Here is a 17,136-nt window from a genome sequence, read left to right on the forward strand (position 1 = left end):
CACACCAGACTGAACAGGAGAATCCAGGAGAAAGCGCGCTACCAATGTCGCTACATTGCCACCATTTAGCTAGATTACTCGGGCAGAGCTGAAATGTGGACAAGGGCAAAGGCAGCTCTGATATGGTAAAAACTGTAAAATGTGCCAAATGAATTGCGATATTTATTGCTAATGCATGTACTAAGAACAAGTGTGAACAAGGAAGAATCAAGCACTAAGGTTTGTCAAAATAAGGACAAAAGCTTTCTGCCAAGGAAAAAGTACAGCCCAACAAGACATAATCCAAGCGTCACTCTCGATGGCTATGTTTCATTCATCATTTGCATGATGCAGATGTAAAGTTAATCAAAGAAAATCAAATTCAACAAAGAGGTAAATTGTGTTAAAGCACCAGAACAATTGGCCACCAGTAACTTTGGATGAAATATGGTCTGATCTGGGGTTTGGGATGAGATTGAGGGGTGGGGAGGATTAGTCGGATGTTGATACGATTAGGGAAGCAGAAAGAGCAGCCACATTTGAGGATTCAGAGTTGTGGATGGAGCTGCTCTGATTATTATACCCAATAAAGCTAGCAGAGCCACTTTGAAATAGCCTATTCACACCAGCCAGCAAGAGACTCCTTGCATGTTAGAACACAAACATGCTGAAGGGTCCCACCAGGATCTATAATTCTGCCAGGTTTGGCAAGTGGTCTCGTTCCCCATCCATTTACAAAGTGGTCTCCTCCTCTCTTTCAACTACCCCGGGTGCATACCCTGTACTTGGCCAAGTAATCGCCAATGACATTCTGCTGCCAGATCTCTTCTGCAGTCTTGGGCGGCTCTGGCAGTTTCCCACGGATAGCTGTGCCTTTTCCTTTGCCAAAACCCTGCCTTTTCTGCTCCGATTCGGCTTTTGCCGCTGCCTCCAGGCGACGATACTTTTCCTGTTGCAGCAAAAACATCATTAGGTCCTTTAAAAATGTTGACCCTTCCATTTAACACACAATATAACCAAAACGTATTGCAATCAATTCACAGTTCAGAGAGCTACGTGCCACTGTGGTACCATTTCATCAAATTCCACTTTAACATAAAACATTGCAGTGTCCTTCAGAGGTATTACTAAAAGATATTCACACTCAACCACCTTGGGTTGACTCCTCTATGTGGACAACCATGTAGCATTCTCCTTTTATGGGTGGGCATTTCTGTAACAGCCAGAGGAATATTACTATTCCAAATGCGCAAGACATACAAAGCTTAGTTCTTACATTGCATCTCTTTCAATTGAGTGCACAAGCTCAAGAGATAATAGCAAAAAAGGGAATCTTGAATATCTTCAAGGGAGTATAGGCGTTGATAAGATTTAATATTCGTTACTCAAACACTATAAAAATCCTGGAAATATCTTTGTAACGAGGCCAATTGGAATCGTACATTAGTAGAGTCGTGTCAAGATTGAACTACCAATTGCAAATACCCATACATAGTCGAAATACCGACTCTCCGTTGAAGATGTCAAGAATTCCTATGTCTAAAATACAAGGTCATCTTCCCCAATCTCAGGATGAAATAAAGGAATAGCTTGGACTTAATACCATCTTACGAACGATTAGTTCAAGAAGCTTTCAAGACACTGACAAGCTGATCAAGTTAAGAAAAATAGTGCACATTACCTTCTATTTAATCATGTTACAAATACAAAAGCAAGTTCTGATGGAATACAACTTGCTAAAAATAGATTCTATACCCCACAACCCAAATGCTTGTTTTTCACTGCCATAAGCCGTTCAATTACAAATTCATACAAACATCTGAAGTAGCAGCACGATCATTAAATTGACGTTACCAGGAAGGAAAGCGATACAGGCTGGCAGTGTTCGAGCAAAGGACTGGTGGGGGGGTGAAAGAAAAAAATAAATCATACCACGAGGAAAGAAGAAGAATCAATATAATTTTGCCTTAAATTACGGAAGTGATCTTCGGATGTTTTGTCAGTCAGAAAACATCTCTGGAATCAGGTATCCCCTCTGACTGTAAGTCATAGGAACAGAATGAGGCCATTCAGCCCATTGAGTCTGATCCACCATTCGATCATGGCCAATCTATTTTTCCCTCCCAACCCTATTCTCCTGTCTTCTCCCCCTAACCTTTGATGTCCTCTGTGTGGAAAATGAAAGCCGAGAGCACTTTGGGTGTGAGGAAACATTAGTTGGCAAAATCAAATGCTGAGAGTGAGAAAAACAGGATTACAAATTTCCAAGTGAGATAGATAGAAGAGGCTTACATCCGTGGCGTTGGTTGTCTATTTGTCCAATGCACTCTTGCTACTGGGTTCTAGTGACAATTGGCCTTAATGACTGGTCACGTGTGTGTAGCAGAATGAGCTAAACTTAGCTCATACAGGTGGCTACTGTACCAGGTCGTGAGGCTCAGGGAAACTCAGCAATAATAAAAATTAAAATAAATAAAACCATGTACAGAAACCTCAATCCAAGACCACACCTGCTATGAAAGACACAAAATACTGGAGTAACTCAACAGCGGATAAGGCAGCATCCCTGGAGACCATGGATAGGTGATGGTTCTCAGACTGAAGAAAGGTCCCAACCCAAAACGTCACCCATCCATGTTCTCCAGGGATGCTGCCTGACCCACTGAGTTACTCCAGCACTTTGTCTTTTTTTTTTTTTTGTAAACCAGCATCTGCAGTTCTTTGCTTCCACATTCATGATAATTCCAGGTGTGTAGGAAATCTGAAATTTGCTTGAAAATAACAAGGAACCAGTTCAGGAGTTCCTTTAAATATCCTTCAACTCATACACAGGCAGCAAAAATGAACTGACAGCAGTTCTAATCAATACAAGTGACAAATACCGTTCTAATCAATTTGATGCCCTTATGGATTGAAATTGCAAGATGGGTTTATTTCACTCCATGGCTAAAGACTATTTAAAGCTGTGGGGGAAAGTTCACTGATCCGCTGCTTGCGTCTAACCACGTCTGTGACCTTTAGATTCAGGTATTTGACTACCACCATCTGTTCGTGCTGTAAATTCACAGCCAGGCTGTGGATCATGGAATATCGGACCTCTTACTTTGAAGGGGATGGAAAGATTGAATCAGCTAATCAAGAGTACTGTCAGCCTTATGTACTCCAATTACAACTCTGCGGCTCTCATCCATTTAACAAAAAGGCCCAAAACACCGGCAGATTTTGCCGTCCGCAAAGCTAACCTGCACCCATTGCTGTTTAAAAATTTGAGATCAAAATCAAAATTTGGCAGATCGCAAATGCTCAACGCGTTATCTCCCTTCATCCATGACCGTCCTCAATTAACGTTTCATCACTTGAGGTCTTAGCGAGCTGCTCAACTTCCCCGTTGTTCAACAATGCACCACAAAATACAAGGAGAGAATTGCTCTCTGAAATATTCAGCCTCCAGCCACCCTCGGCCCAGCCCACTCTGTGGTATGTCTTTAGGCACTCAAAGGATTGTTACCTTTTTCTTCTCAGACAGCTCAGTCCACATCCTGGCCAGCTTTCTTGTCAGTTCACTCTCCGACAGCTCTGGCTCGTCCTCCTGCAACTTCCTGCGCTTCTCTTCCGAGAAAATGAACATGGCAGAGATCGGACGCTTTGGTTTGTCAGGAGTAGTCTGATAACAAATGTGAGAAGAGACCCTTTAACCATTTGCTTATGCTGGCAGCTGGTCTTCCACTCTCCCTTCAAGCTGCCAGGTCTAAGTCCTACTTCATTTCTCATAACCACTCTCCCTGCAGAAGCTCATGATGCAAATCAGGAATGGCGACGTGCTCTAATGAATCACCAGAGGCATTCCAGGTGTGCATGAGTTAGCATGGATGCAGTGGAATGACTGCTCTTTGGCCAGCCTCCTCTAATCAGTGCCTACTGTTCCAGTAAACGTAGGGGAGAATGTATGGTAAAAAGTCATTTTTCTCTCCCTACCTGCGCACTTGGCTCTTCAAAACGATCGCAACTGTCAACACACACAATTAATCGACTACGCTAAGACAAACCAGCTCAGAGACAGAGCGTTTACAATTTAGATCAATGGACTATCACCACCTGTTAAAATGTCACAATGTCACAGCTCTACAAGTAACCAACTAGTTGGAGATAACTGGGCACACTGACCTTTCGTTGTGGCACACAAACAGCCAAGAATGCAATAGGTTTGTGGGCAGAACTATATTAACACTAAAGATGGACACAAATTGCTGGAATAACTCAGCGATGTTTCAGGTTGAGAGCCTCCTTATGAAGTCTGAAGAAGGGTCTCGAACTGAAACGTCACCTATTCATTTTCTCCAGAGATGCTGCCTGACCCGTTGAGTTACTCCAGCATTGTGTCTACCTTCAGCATAAACCAGCATTCTCAGTTCCTTCCCACACATATATTAACATTTTATCTATCTCCTCTCTATCAAGAGTTGCCAGGCTTTTGACACCTAGAATAAAAAAACATTAGGGGAAAAAAAAAAAAATCACAGTTCTGAGCAGAAAAGTCTTTGTCGAATTCTGCATGGCTGTACTAAGCTGGAGGACCAGGTCACCATTACATTCAATTGCTGTGCTGGTACACATTAACCACTGAACCTTTAGCTCTGGAGTGCCTTTGATGCATAGTTTCCCCCACAAGAGAACCAGTAATATCCAGTTAACAGTCCAGCAGCTAACGAGGTCGCACAAATTGTGCGAGGAAGAAAAGTAGTAAGAGAACACAGAAATAATCACACATCTGCCACATGGATTGGGTATTTGTTTATTAAAAGATTTCAGCTGCTGATCGAACCACGAAGTGCCAGTGACCAGAGAAAGGACGAGTCGTTCCAAACACATACATCCTCTTACCCGTTGCAGATTGACATTGTCGTAAACATTTGGAGACCACAGGTGGGCTGGACAATGGCAGTGAAGGTTTCTTTTTGGATGTGGTGATTAGCCAATGAAGAAAAAAGTGTAGCACTGCAGGTGGTACCACTGCATGAAATGGAGATAATGGCAATGGCAGGAGCAAGGAGAAAGGAAACCTACTGAACAGCGAAACGGCAGAAAGATGAAGGTTAGCAACGTCCAGCGGGACATCAATACCCACCAAATGGTTTGGCCATTGTCCCACCCACCGGCCTTTTAACTGGAACAGCAATGGGTGCAAGCTTGTACCGACCACTCTGTTAATGTGTGCTCCGCCCGAGCCAACCAACTCAATTGCCACAAGTGCACAAACGATACTTGCGTACCGTTTCTCCTCATTCCTCCCATAAACCATCAAATGCAAGTAACTAGAAAAAGTAAAAATAGTCAAGAACCAACATGCACATTGCTGGATAACCGAAGAGCAAAAAGAAACACAATTGGAAGAGTTTGAACAGACTAAATACTGGTTGACTCCACCATTTTCCTTTACATATCCAATAACTTTGTGCATCTGGAATCAGCTGTACTAGTTGAGGTAATATGCTTGAAATAACTGAGTGTTTAGAGAACCACATGACTTAAAATCACCATGGTGTCAGCCCACCAGCAGCGACCCCTAAGCTTGAATACAATTTATAGGCAGGCCAGTCTTTTCAAAGAACATTGAATAGATTGTAAAATTTATACAAGCCTGTAAACAGCCATTATAAAGACTCTCTTCAATGCCCCCTGATCACATTTAGGCTGCTGACATAAAAATACTTCAGGGAGAGAAAACACAATGTCAAAAGATCCTGGAGATCCTTGGAGAGATTTGCTGCGGACTTGAATGCATTCTCTCAACAGCTCAATGTCTACGCTCAGTCCGTCTGGACCCACCTGATCTCCCGGTTGCTAAACACTTTAATTCCCGTCCCATTCCCACACCTTTCTGTCCTTGGCCTCCTCCACTGTCAGAGTGAGGCTAAACACAAATTGGAGGAACAGCATCTCATATTTCACTTGGGCATCTTACAACCCAGGGGTATGAATATTGATTTCTCTAACTTCAAATAACCCCAGCATTCCCTCTCTCTCCAATCCTCCCCCACCCAACTTTCGTTCTCGCCTTGCTACAGGTAACAATGGCCTGTTTCCTTTATCAGTTACTTTTCTGCATATCGTTCATTCATTGTTCTATATCTCCCAACGCCATCGTCTATATCTCTCGTTTCCCTTTCCCCTGACATCAGTCTGAAGAAGGGCTTCGACCCGAAACATCACCCATTCATACTCTCCAGAGGTGCTGCCTGTCCTGCTGAGTTACTCCAGCATTTTCTGTCTATCTTCGGTTTAACCACCTTCTGCAGTTCCTTCCAACAAAATCTCCACTGTTATTGTAGAGCAGTGAATTAATTTTGAGCCAGGAAATGCATCAAGTCACTACAGTCACTTATTGCAGTACAAGGGATAGGCCTCCAATGACTAAGACCAAAAAGAACTTCCTTTGCCAATACCAAAATGGCCTCTAATGAAAATGCCCCAAAATGCTAATGCTAATTTACACACATGGGCACCATTGTTTACAATTCTACATATCTAATACTGCATAAAAAAACACTCTCCTCTGTCTACACATTAGACCAGTGATATTAATATAGTTTATTCTGAAGTTGATGTTAAAGCTTGCAGCTTGCTCTGCTAAACAAATCTGGAAAATAACAAGAGCCAAGTGGTGATGGCTAGAATGGTGAAAAGCTGTTTTGTAAAATGGAAAGGGAGCTAATGACCATGAGCAGCACTAGAATCACAGAGGTAATGAGTGGGGGGGGGGTTGGGGGTGGGGAGAAACCAGCTGCAACAAACATGCAGCCAGGTTGCACATAGACACAAGGCAAGTACGTCTTTAGAAAAATAGCCCGGATGGGAAAAATAATACAAAATTTGACAGGAGTGAACAGATTGTTCATGAAACTCAGATTTGAGAGGGGCTATCAAATTAAAAATCAGATAGAAATGTAATTCGAATGTCAAAGCCACTCAAGTACTACAAGGAGACTTTAAAAATTGGTAAATTATGGGAAGTCAATGCCAAGTATTGATCAAACATTTGGAACAGCAACATAGGTTTGATAAATGAGGAACATTTTGCAGAGGCTTCAATGCTTGCACAAGTACAACAGCCTTTATATCATGACAAATTCGGTCCTTATTCAACTATCTAAACGCAAACTTAACCTTGACAAAAACAAAATGTAGCTCCTTGCCATAAAATATTTTTGGCCTGTGCCATATAATGGGCAGGACCTAAAGTGCCTCATCACATGATGCAAAGCCATACCAGAACAGGGTCTTAGCATTGTCACAAGGCAGCATCATTAAAAACCCTTCCGAGCTCCATTGCCACCAAATTCCTAAGTAATGGATATTTACAACACTCAAGGCAGGCTAGGTCAAAATTCAAAGAAACCATACCCACATGGCACCAGTTCAAACAATTCCTCTGACAATCTCAACTCATCTCCAACAGGGGAAAACAAAAGCATCACAAGACAGTGACGTTCAGAGGCCCAGATACAATAATAGAGGAAACCATCTGGTGCAGGTTTGCACAGAGGGAAAAATCCTGGACAGAAGTCTTAAAGAATTAAAACCCAGAACAAAGGATTTCCTCTTAAAACCAGTGGATCAAATATGAAAAAGAGGTTTATAGAAACAGCTACTGACCCTAGCCACCCAACTCCTGATCACTTGGCAGTAATAGTAAAATCTGATGAAAATTCAACAGCGTATACACGCACACACACCCACAATGCCTAATAGACTGAAATGTTAAGTTTCACAAGCAATGCTGATTGTTCATAGCGTTTTCTGTTTTTTTCTCAACCCAATTACAAAAACTGGTTTACAAAGCTTCATCCTCAGTTTGTTAATATAAAACAGCTCAGCAGAAGCCACCAGAGACAACGAACTAGCAACCATGACAACGGAAATGGGATCAGACGACGAAATTAAGAATACCGAATTTAAATATAGATAATCATACAAAAATACAAGGTCCAGATCCAGATTATTGTCCTAACTTGCCATTTAATGCAATTCCAGTCCCCATTACATTTTATAACCAGAGTATACACCACCAACATCTGCACAATATGACACAACAACCCAGTGAGGGTTTGCATCATGTGAACCTTGCGTATGGTGTTACGTTACTGGGTTCATCCCAGGTTTAATCCCGCTGTAAATAAGGCAAGAATCAACAATGAATGTGGTAGAACTGAATTGAATGCTCCTGGATGTTGAATGCTTCATGGAACATGTCTCAATGATGTGATGCAAATGCATAGGTTTGGAGGTCATGACTTCCACCATAACAGGAGCTTACTAACACTTTATTCAGTAGTCAGAGGATCATCAAAATACGTCGGCATCAGCAGTGAGGGGAAACAGTAATGCTTGACTCAGTGTTCTCAGGGTGGGCACAATGTCACTTGAGATGACCATTGCAATTTTCTTACCTCAGCATCAATACAAAATAGGCACGTCAACACTTAACACTTTGTCATAAACAACTTTCCAACACTAATACTGGACAGTTGTGCGCACGGAGACTGTATGGACACGTATTGATCCATTTTCTCTATAATTTCACTGGAAGAATTCCACGTCACCACAGATGAAAATGAAACTGCCGGGCCAATAATATGTTACGCACCTTGTTGGCATCTAAAGGAGATGTGGTGATGCCTTTAACTCCACCCTGCTTCAGGTTGCTTGCTGCTTTTTTGTGTATTCCAATCATCTTTTCCTCAGACAGGACCCTTTGCTGCTCATGTTCCGGGAGGCTCTGCCGTAGGACAATAAATGCTTAACTTTGTAAAACGAAAGTCCTGGTGCATAGTACAGAATCGTTGCAATCCCAAGATCAAAAACATCTTTGCAGCTTCAAAGAGAAAGGGCTTGATTTCTTGTATTAATTACTGGTACTTTCAAACTACAACAACCCAATAATGTAAACATATAATAATACCTACCAGCAAAAACCGATGAAGATTAATTTCGTATTCCTTCTTTTTCTGTGAGAAGTAAACAAATGAACCATCAAATTGTTAGAATCTTGATGCCTGCAGTTGGTAACAAAGCTCTTTATAAGGTTATAAGCGATAAGAGTAGAATTAGGCCATTCGGCCCATCAAGTCTACTCTGCCATTCAATCATGCCTGATGTATATTTCTCCCTCCAAACCCCATTCTCCTGGCTTCTCCCCACAACCCCTGACACCCGTACTAGATTTAGATTTAGATATACAGCGCAGAAACAGGCCCTTCGGCCCACCGGGTCCGCGCCGCCCAGCGATCCCCGCACATTAACACTATCCTACACCCACTAGGGACAATTCTTTACATTTGCCCAGCCAATTAACCTACATACCTGTACGTCTTTGGAGTGTCGGAGAAAACCCACGCAGGTCACGGGGAGAACATACAAACTCCGTACAGACGGCGCCCGTAGTCAGGATCGAACCAGAGTCTCCGGCGCTGCATTCGCTGTAAGGCAGCAACTCTACCGTTGCGCCACCGTGCCGCACGGTCTAATCAAGAATCTATCTCTGCCTTAAATATATCTACAGACTTTGCCTCCACAGCCTTCTGTTGCAACGAATTCCACAGATTCACTACCCTCTGACTGAAGAAAGTCCTCCTCATCTCCTTCCTAAATGAACGTTATTTAATTCTGAGGCTGTGACCTCCAGACCTTGCCACATCCACTCTATCCAAGCCTTTCACTATTCTGTACATTTCAATCAGGTCCTCCTCATTCTTCTAAACTCCAGCGAATATAGGCCCAGCGACTTCAAACGCTCTTCTCTTCCAAATCCATTGCAAGTCTAAATTATATAAGTTAAAACATTTGGAATCATGTCCTAACTTCATCACCCCCACAAGTGCAATATCTATCCAACTATCGGCTTGTACTCGCTGGAATTTAGAAGATTGAGGGGGGATCTTATAGAAACTTACACAATTCTTAAGGGGTTGGACAGGCTAGATGCAGGAAGATTGTTCCCGATGTTGGGGAAGTCCAGAACAAGGGGTCACAGTTTAAGGATAAGGGGGAAGTCTTTTAGGACCGAGATGAGAACTTTTTTTTTCACACAGAGAGTGGTGAATCTGTGGAATTCTCTGCCACAGAAGGTAGTTGAGGCCAGTTCATTGGCTATATTTAAGAGGGAGTTGGATGTGGCCCTTGTGGCTAAAGGGATCATGGGGTATGGAAAGAAGGCAGGTACGGGATACTGAGTTGGATGATCAGCCATGATCATATTGAATGGCGGTGCAGGCTCAAAGGGCCGAATGGCCTACTCCTGCACCTATTTTCTATGTTTCTATCATGAACGTAGTCCTATCACCCGTGACCAGTGCATTATTTCCCTCTCTGTTGACATCAACCATACCAAAATCATCAAGGACAAATGAGGATTAAAGTCCGCCTTTACATTTACTGATTACTGTGGAGTCCACAGATTAACATTTTCGAATGCTTATGTTATGTGTTCCCACATTAGATTATAGAATGTGCGCTGAGCTGTGCCCACACTTACTTGCTCACATCGTTTCTGATACGCATCCTTCTCTTTTTGGGACAACATCTTCCACTGCTTGCTACACAGAACCATGCGTTCTGTGCTAGGAATATCTTTCATGTTGGACATCAGTTCAGCGCAATAAAGAGAATAGCCATTTCTATAAAAAACAAGAGAAAATGGTGAGGTACAGTGTTGTACAACCATTAGGAACATTATATCTCAATGTTGGAGACGTATAATCCCCGTGGGATCATGACAACTCCATGTTGGGGTAATGCAGGTCACGGTGAGAAGGGCAGAGGCAACTCAAGGAAACTGATCGGTAAAGAGGGTACACGGAAATGTTAACAGATGGATTACTAAGCAGGTGGTGAAAATGTAAGATTACTGGATATCCAAGTATGCAACCAAAATGTAGTAAATATTTTGCTCAACAAGTTAGCTGCTGATACAAAAGTGGGTGGTTTGCAGATAGCGAAGATGGTTGTCCGAGTCGCGGGGCTTGGGTCGGCCTGCTACGGACCTTTCACCGTCCGGCGCGGCCTGGAACGTGGCAACTACAACAGAAGACGGCAGGGGGAGAAAAAAGACATTCTGGCCTTCCATCACAGTGAGGAAGTGACAGGAGGAGACTCACTGTGATGGATGTTTCTTTTTGTTTGATTGTGTGTGTTATTGCTTATTTTTATTGCTCTTATTGTGGGTAATCTTTCATTTCACTGCACATTTGTGTATGTGACAAATATACTTGACTTGACTTGTGAAAAATTGCAGCAGGATCTTGATCGATTGCCCAGGTGGGCTGAGGAATGGTTGATGGAATTTAATACAGAGAAATGAGAGGTGTTGCATTTTGGCAAGTCTAACATGGGCAGGGCCTACACAGTGAATGGGGAGTGTTGTAGAGCAGAGGGATCTAGGAGTGCAGTTGCATGGTTCCTTGAAGGTCAAGTCACAGGTAGATAAGAGTCAAAAAGGCCTTTGGTACATTGGCCTCCGTCAGTCAGAGTAGAGTACAGAAGATAGGAAGGAGGTCATGTTGCAGTTGTATAAGACGTTGGTGAGACTGCATTTAGAGTATTGTGTTCAGTTCTGGGCACCACGTTATAGGAAAGATGTTGACAAGCTGGAAAGGGTTCAGAGAAGCTTTATGAGGATGTTGAAAGGACGAGAGGGTGTGAGCTATAGGGAGAGGTTGAGGACGAGAGGGTGTGAGCTATAGGGAGAGGTTGAGTCGGCTGGGTCTCTATTCCTTGGAGCACAAGATGAGGGGCGATCTTATAGAAGTGTATAAAATCAAGAGGAATAGATCGGGTAGATACACAGTCTTTTGCCCAGAGTAGGTGAATCGAGAACCAGAGGACATAGGTTTAGGGTGAAGGGGAAAAGAGTTAATAGGAATCTGAGGGTAACTTTTTTTATACAAAAGGTGGTGGGTGTATGGAACAAGCTGCCAGCGGCGGTAGTTGAGGTTGGGACGATCCCAACATTTAAGAAGCAGTTAAACAGGTACATGGATAGGACAGGCTTGGAGGGATATGGACCAAACACAGGCAGGTGGGACTAGTGTAGCTGGGGCATGTTGGCTGGTGTGGGCAAATTGGGCCGAAGGGCCTGCTTCCACACTGTATCACTCTATGACTCTAACCAGATACAAGAAAAAAGGTAATTTACGATATGGTAGTCACCATAACCACAAGTTTACAAAATAAAAGGAGATGATTATATTGGCATCAGAAATCATTCATTCAGACTCAAGGATTTTGCCAAGTCTTCAATATTGAGAGATGTCAAACCAGGATTGAACTCTCTGAAATGCATCTTGAGGGATTGGATAGAAAGTAGACATCAAAAAGAGGTCCTGAGGAAATGAAGTGACCTAGTAGATAAAGTATTGATCCCCAGGTGTTGAGCTTGGGAGAGGGAGCAGGTCGTACAGGAGATAATTTAGGAAACATTGCTTAATGTGAGAAAAGATAGCTTAAAATTCTCCTACAAGCAAATGGCAGATGAAATAATTTTACATCTGAAGTTCTGTTATGTTTATCCATATTTGTGTAATAAGGGGTCAAGGTCAGAGCTAAGGCACATCAGCCACAATCTCAATACATAGCAGAGCACCAAAGGACTGAGTAGCCCTTGGTAATGTTGGTCTAATGCAAAGCAGTGTGCAGCGCTGGAATGTTCCAAGTTATAGGGTGGCCATTAAAGCAGAATCAATTCTACAGGGGGAAAACATCTTCCAGCCACAGATGAGATGACAACATATCATATCATCATATCATATATCTACAGCCGGAAACAGGCCTTTTCGGCCCTCCAAGTCCGTGCCGCCCATCATGATAAGTTTGCCAGAGTGTTAAAACAGTGGACGAGCCAAAATGTACAACATTGCACGCTTTTCCCTCTTGCAAATAAGAGCGGCTTATGTGGTTGTTTTGTCCAACTTACTTCCCAGAGACACATTTAGGAGAGATACGTACGGTGGTGGTTTTGTGGGTCGGCCATCAAACTTGTCCTTGAGCTGTCGTTCAGCTTTGGTCAGAGTATTCTTGGTCAAATCGTCCAGACTGATGCTTTGTTCAGGGTGGCGCAGGACATAATCTCGCATGGCTTCCTGCAAGCAGAAGACCCTCAATCAAACTCATTAAGTGGGCGAAAAAAAATCTCTTCCCATGGTCACTGCTAACAATTTCTCCTTCATCTGTTCCATCAAACGTTTGAGATCTGCAGAACCTCCCCTTAAACTTCTCTCACCCGAAAAATGACCCTGACTCCAGCTTTTTGTGTCTATCTCCAGTTTTTCCAGTGTTTCCTTCCCCATGCTCTTTTCTCCCCAAATGACCTTTCTAAGTGTAGGGCTCAGATTACAGGCTTACTTACTTTTAACCACTCATTTACTCACTTAATGTAAGCAAACAAGGAAGTCATGCTCAAGGCACAACTTCAAACTGTCCTGCAAACAACAAAAGAGATTAAGCTGTCACCCTCACTTTAGTCCTGGCCCAATTTACCAATCATGTCTTCCTCCCCAAACACCAGTGATGTTTCCCTGATCTGAAATTATTTTTCAAATCCATCTCAGCTACAAACCTTGAAGTGACACTCAATGTTTTTCTTCCCCATGGAAATGTCCTGACTAATTTTGCATTTCCAAACAGTTTCTGTTCTTGGGCCACCCTACTTCCCAACAACCATCAAGCTACTGAACACGACGACTCCAACTAAACTCCAAACTGCCTCGGTTGCACTCGGGATTTTGGCCTTTGTTGTGTTTTTGCACGATATAGGCCGTTTTTTTAATTCATTAATTTTCTTGGTTTATCGTTATATTATCTATTGGGTACTGTGTTTGCAAAGCTGCCGCGCTGCTCTTGCAACAAAGAATTTCATTGTTCTGTTTCGGGACATGGCAATAAAACACCCTCGACTCCCACGACCCATGACTTGGTTTTGTCTCACTGGAACATTACCAGTGAAGCTCCACAGGCTACAAACTTTAATCAGAGTCCATGCAGACTGTGCACATCAATAACTTGCAAGTGTTTGCCACTTTCCCCAAAGTACAAGCCTAAAGGCATTTCATCGATAACAAAAGTGTGTCGGTAACGAAACAACCTTCGGTAAAGGTTATAAATTGTCCCTGGCGTATAGGATAGTGTTGGTGTATGGGGATTACTAGTTGGTGCTGAAGGGCCTGTTTCCGCACTGTATCTCTAAACTAATCAAAGGTATCACCAGCTTGCATCTCAGTGAGATAGCCCTTGGTCACTGAACAGCGAAGTCTTACTCATGCCCACTCCTCACCAGAGGAGAGTCGAGTTTCTGGTGAAAAGCATAACCAGAATGTTGTTGTAGTCAGGTCTGGTGTAGCCAGTTCATTTTAGTCAGTACATACCTCGTACAGTTCTCGCTGCTCTAAGCTTTTGCCAATCCACTTGAGTCTTTTCTTGTCAGACAGCTGGGACCACTGCTTGCCCAGCGCATCTTTAACATCCTTCATTGTTGCCTGGGAAAATAAAGAGGTTTAATGATGCATGGTGTCCATCATCTGTTGTTTGCATCATTTGATTGTCACGTAGCCCACTCCTCTAGTTTCCAGGGGATGACAACAGAAACTGGGAAAAAGACAAAAAATGCCAGACTAACTCAGCAGGTCAGGCAGCATCGAACGGAGATCAATGACATTTCAGGTCAGGGCTCTTCTTCAGGATCTAGCTTTCGACACCCAAGGGACCCAACCCATAACGTCACATCTCCCAAAATACTCCAGCCAATCTTGGTGCACGAGCACAGGGCACTCCTCTAAATGGAGATTCCCAACACTTCAATTATTTATCTCTCTAAAAAGATTAAAAGACAAATTTAAAATATACGGGTGCGCATTTTCAATTAAACCGTTTTTATTTGAAGAGACAAATAATTGCCATCGAGACCTCATTAGATGTCTTTCATGGGCAGCAGTTACCTCGTCTAGCCCCCAACAGAGCCAGCTAAAGTGTTGGAGCAGCAAACCAAACCATCTTATGGCTGGACCATCAAGACAGATGGAATCCATGCAGAGAATGGGGAATATTGCACCTTGCAGGTGAAACAAAGAACACAGTCTCAGATGTTCTTGGCGATCTCCACGTGACCTCACTCTGGCAATGGAAGAGGCACAGGACTAAAGGTCAGTATGGGAATGGGAATCAAAATGGTTAACAACCAGGAGATCTGGCTGCCTTTGGTGGACAGAGCGTGAGGGGAAGTTTGTGGATAAGAAACAGCCCCTCAGGAGGTAATGTTATTTATAAAATTTGTCCCAATGGTTCAATTTCATGAAGGAGTATAAAAACCTTTGGATGCAACTTCATGAAGGCCTTCTTTTCGTGAAGATACCACAGCTGCTGAGGAGTTTTGGGTTTTTCTGGGGCATCTGACCTCTTTACATTCTCCAGCAGATCCGGATGTTCCTCTCTATTTGGAAGAAATAGGAAATGCAATCAAATATTGTTAGTATTATTTCTTACCTGTTTTTTTATTTAATTAGGTGACGTATATAGACCTGATGTGTAGGAAGGAACTGCAGATGCTGGTTTCAATCGAAGATAGACACAAAATGCTGGAGTAACTCAGCGGGACAGGCAGCACCTCTGAAGAGAAGGAATGGGTGACGTTTCTGGTCGAGGCTCTTCGTCAGACTCCTCCTCTCCAGAGATGCTGCCTGTCCCGCTGAGTTAAGTAATATTAATATTAATCGGCACTGTGAGGAAGCAACTACCGCCTGCAGGTCCTTATTGGTCTATATACATACACACAAAATGCTGGAGTAAATGTCCCACTGATTTACGCCAGCATTTTGTGTGTATGTATATAGACCTATATGGACCTGCAAGCAGTAGAGTTGGTTCCTCACAGCGCCAATTAATATTAATATTACTTAAACAGCCGGAGATGATGGCAATGAATGGGTGGAAGCGATATCAATATCAGAAGGAATGTTAGTCTCACCACCACCAAACCCAATGTAATTGCTATCCATCTTCCTTCCATATATTTGCTGTGTTTGTGGCCAAGCAGAATGAGCTGGGAAACAGGAGAGACAGCCAATCTGACCGTAGAGTGCAATAACCTAAACCACAAAACTAGTTGGGCCACACAATCAGTCTGAGCACACAAGTGCCAATACCATGGCAAGAATAGATGCCAATGGCCACAAGGCACTTTCATACTTTGAAATGGAAGAGTCTGAAGAAGGGTCTCGACCCGAAATGTCACCCATTCCTTCTATTCAGAGATGCTGCCTGTCCCGCTGAGTAACTCCAGCATTTTGTGTCTAACTTCCATACTTTGATAGTTGAATACTTAATAGCATCAGTCTGAAGAAGAGTTCCAACCCAAAACAGGACCTATCCATGTTCTCCAGGGATGCTGACTGACATACTGCACCACTCCAACATTTTGTGTCTTTCCTTGGTAGACCAGCATCTGAAGATCCTTGTTTCTACTTAACAACAGTGAGGAATGTAGAGGAGTCACCGTGGTGGATGTTTATGTTAAAATGTATTGTGGGTGTTCTGTTGCTTTTTATTGATATGACTGTATGGCAAAACAAATTCCTCGTATGTTGCAAAACATACTTGGCTAATAAAGTATGATTATGATTGTGACAGGCTATTGTGACACCCCACCTTCTGTCTCCTTTCTTTTTTCGTTTACTTATTTATCTATTTATTCACTTCCCTATGTTCTCTAAATCCCTGTAAAGCGTCTTTGAGTATATGAAAAGCGCTATATAAATGTAATGTATTATTATTATTATTATTATAAGGAACCACAAGAGACAGATTAAATGGAGGCTACTTTCCCACCCCTACTTCATTTGCATAGCTGCATTCAAAGCGAAGCTCTGTCCAAATCTGACTATTGGCCTTGCTTCTTGCCATCCAATCGGCAAAGCAGAGAGAAGTTTCTGGAACGTCACAACAGGAGTACATTTACCCACCCAGCCCCATCAGCAAGCCAGGAGTGAACAGTGAAGTGCATCGGCAGTAGGCAGTAAAGGTCTACTTTAGGGTTTACAACAAGGGAGATAAGATGGCACCAGCACCATACCAAAGTAGGAGCTGACCTTCAGGAACTCTGGGCGCCGGGAGTCC

General features: G+C 42.9%; 1 protein-coding gene across 7 annotated transcripts in view; it reads right to left on the reverse strand.

The window, feature by feature from the left end:
* ubtf (upstream binding transcription factor) overlaps nucleotides 1–17,136 on the reverse strand; it is a 57,890-nt gene that overhangs the window by 17,622 nt on the left and 23,132 nt on the right. For 4 of the 7 annotated variants that reach the window (XM_078424891.1, XM_078424890.1, XM_078424889.1 and 1 more), the window contains exons 7-14: nucleotides 15,334–15,454; nucleotides 14,394–14,504; nucleotides 12,979–13,112; nucleotides 10,511–10,652; nucleotides 8,943–8,984; nucleotides 8,624–8,755; nucleotides 3,488–3,643; nucleotides 758–928 (exon numbers count right to left, since the gene is read on the reverse strand). In XM_078424891.1, the coding sequence (XP_078281017.1) occupies nucleotides 758–928; nucleotides 3,488–3,643; nucleotides 8,624–8,755; nucleotides 8,943–8,984; nucleotides 10,511–10,652; nucleotides 12,979–13,112; nucleotides 14,394–14,504; nucleotides 15,334–15,454 (1,009 nt within the window). The remainder of the gene's footprint in view (nucleotides 1–757; nucleotides 929–3,487; nucleotides 3,644–8,623; nucleotides 8,756–8,942; nucleotides 8,985–10,510; nucleotides 10,653–12,978; nucleotides 13,113–14,393; nucleotides 14,505–15,333; nucleotides 15,455–17,136) is intronic. The other 3 variants (XM_078424894.1, XM_078424895.1, XM_078424893.1) reach the window with 2 other exon arrangements.

This window comes from Rhinoraja longicauda, chromosome 29, assembly GCF_053455715.1.
Source record: "Rhinoraja longicauda isolate Sanriku21f chromosome 29, sRhiLon1.1, whole genome shotgun sequence".
In the NCBI taxonomy this organism is placed as follows: domain Eukaryota; kingdom Metazoa; phylum Chordata; class Chondrichthyes; order Rajiformes; family Arhynchobatidae; genus Rhinoraja; species Rhinoraja longicauda.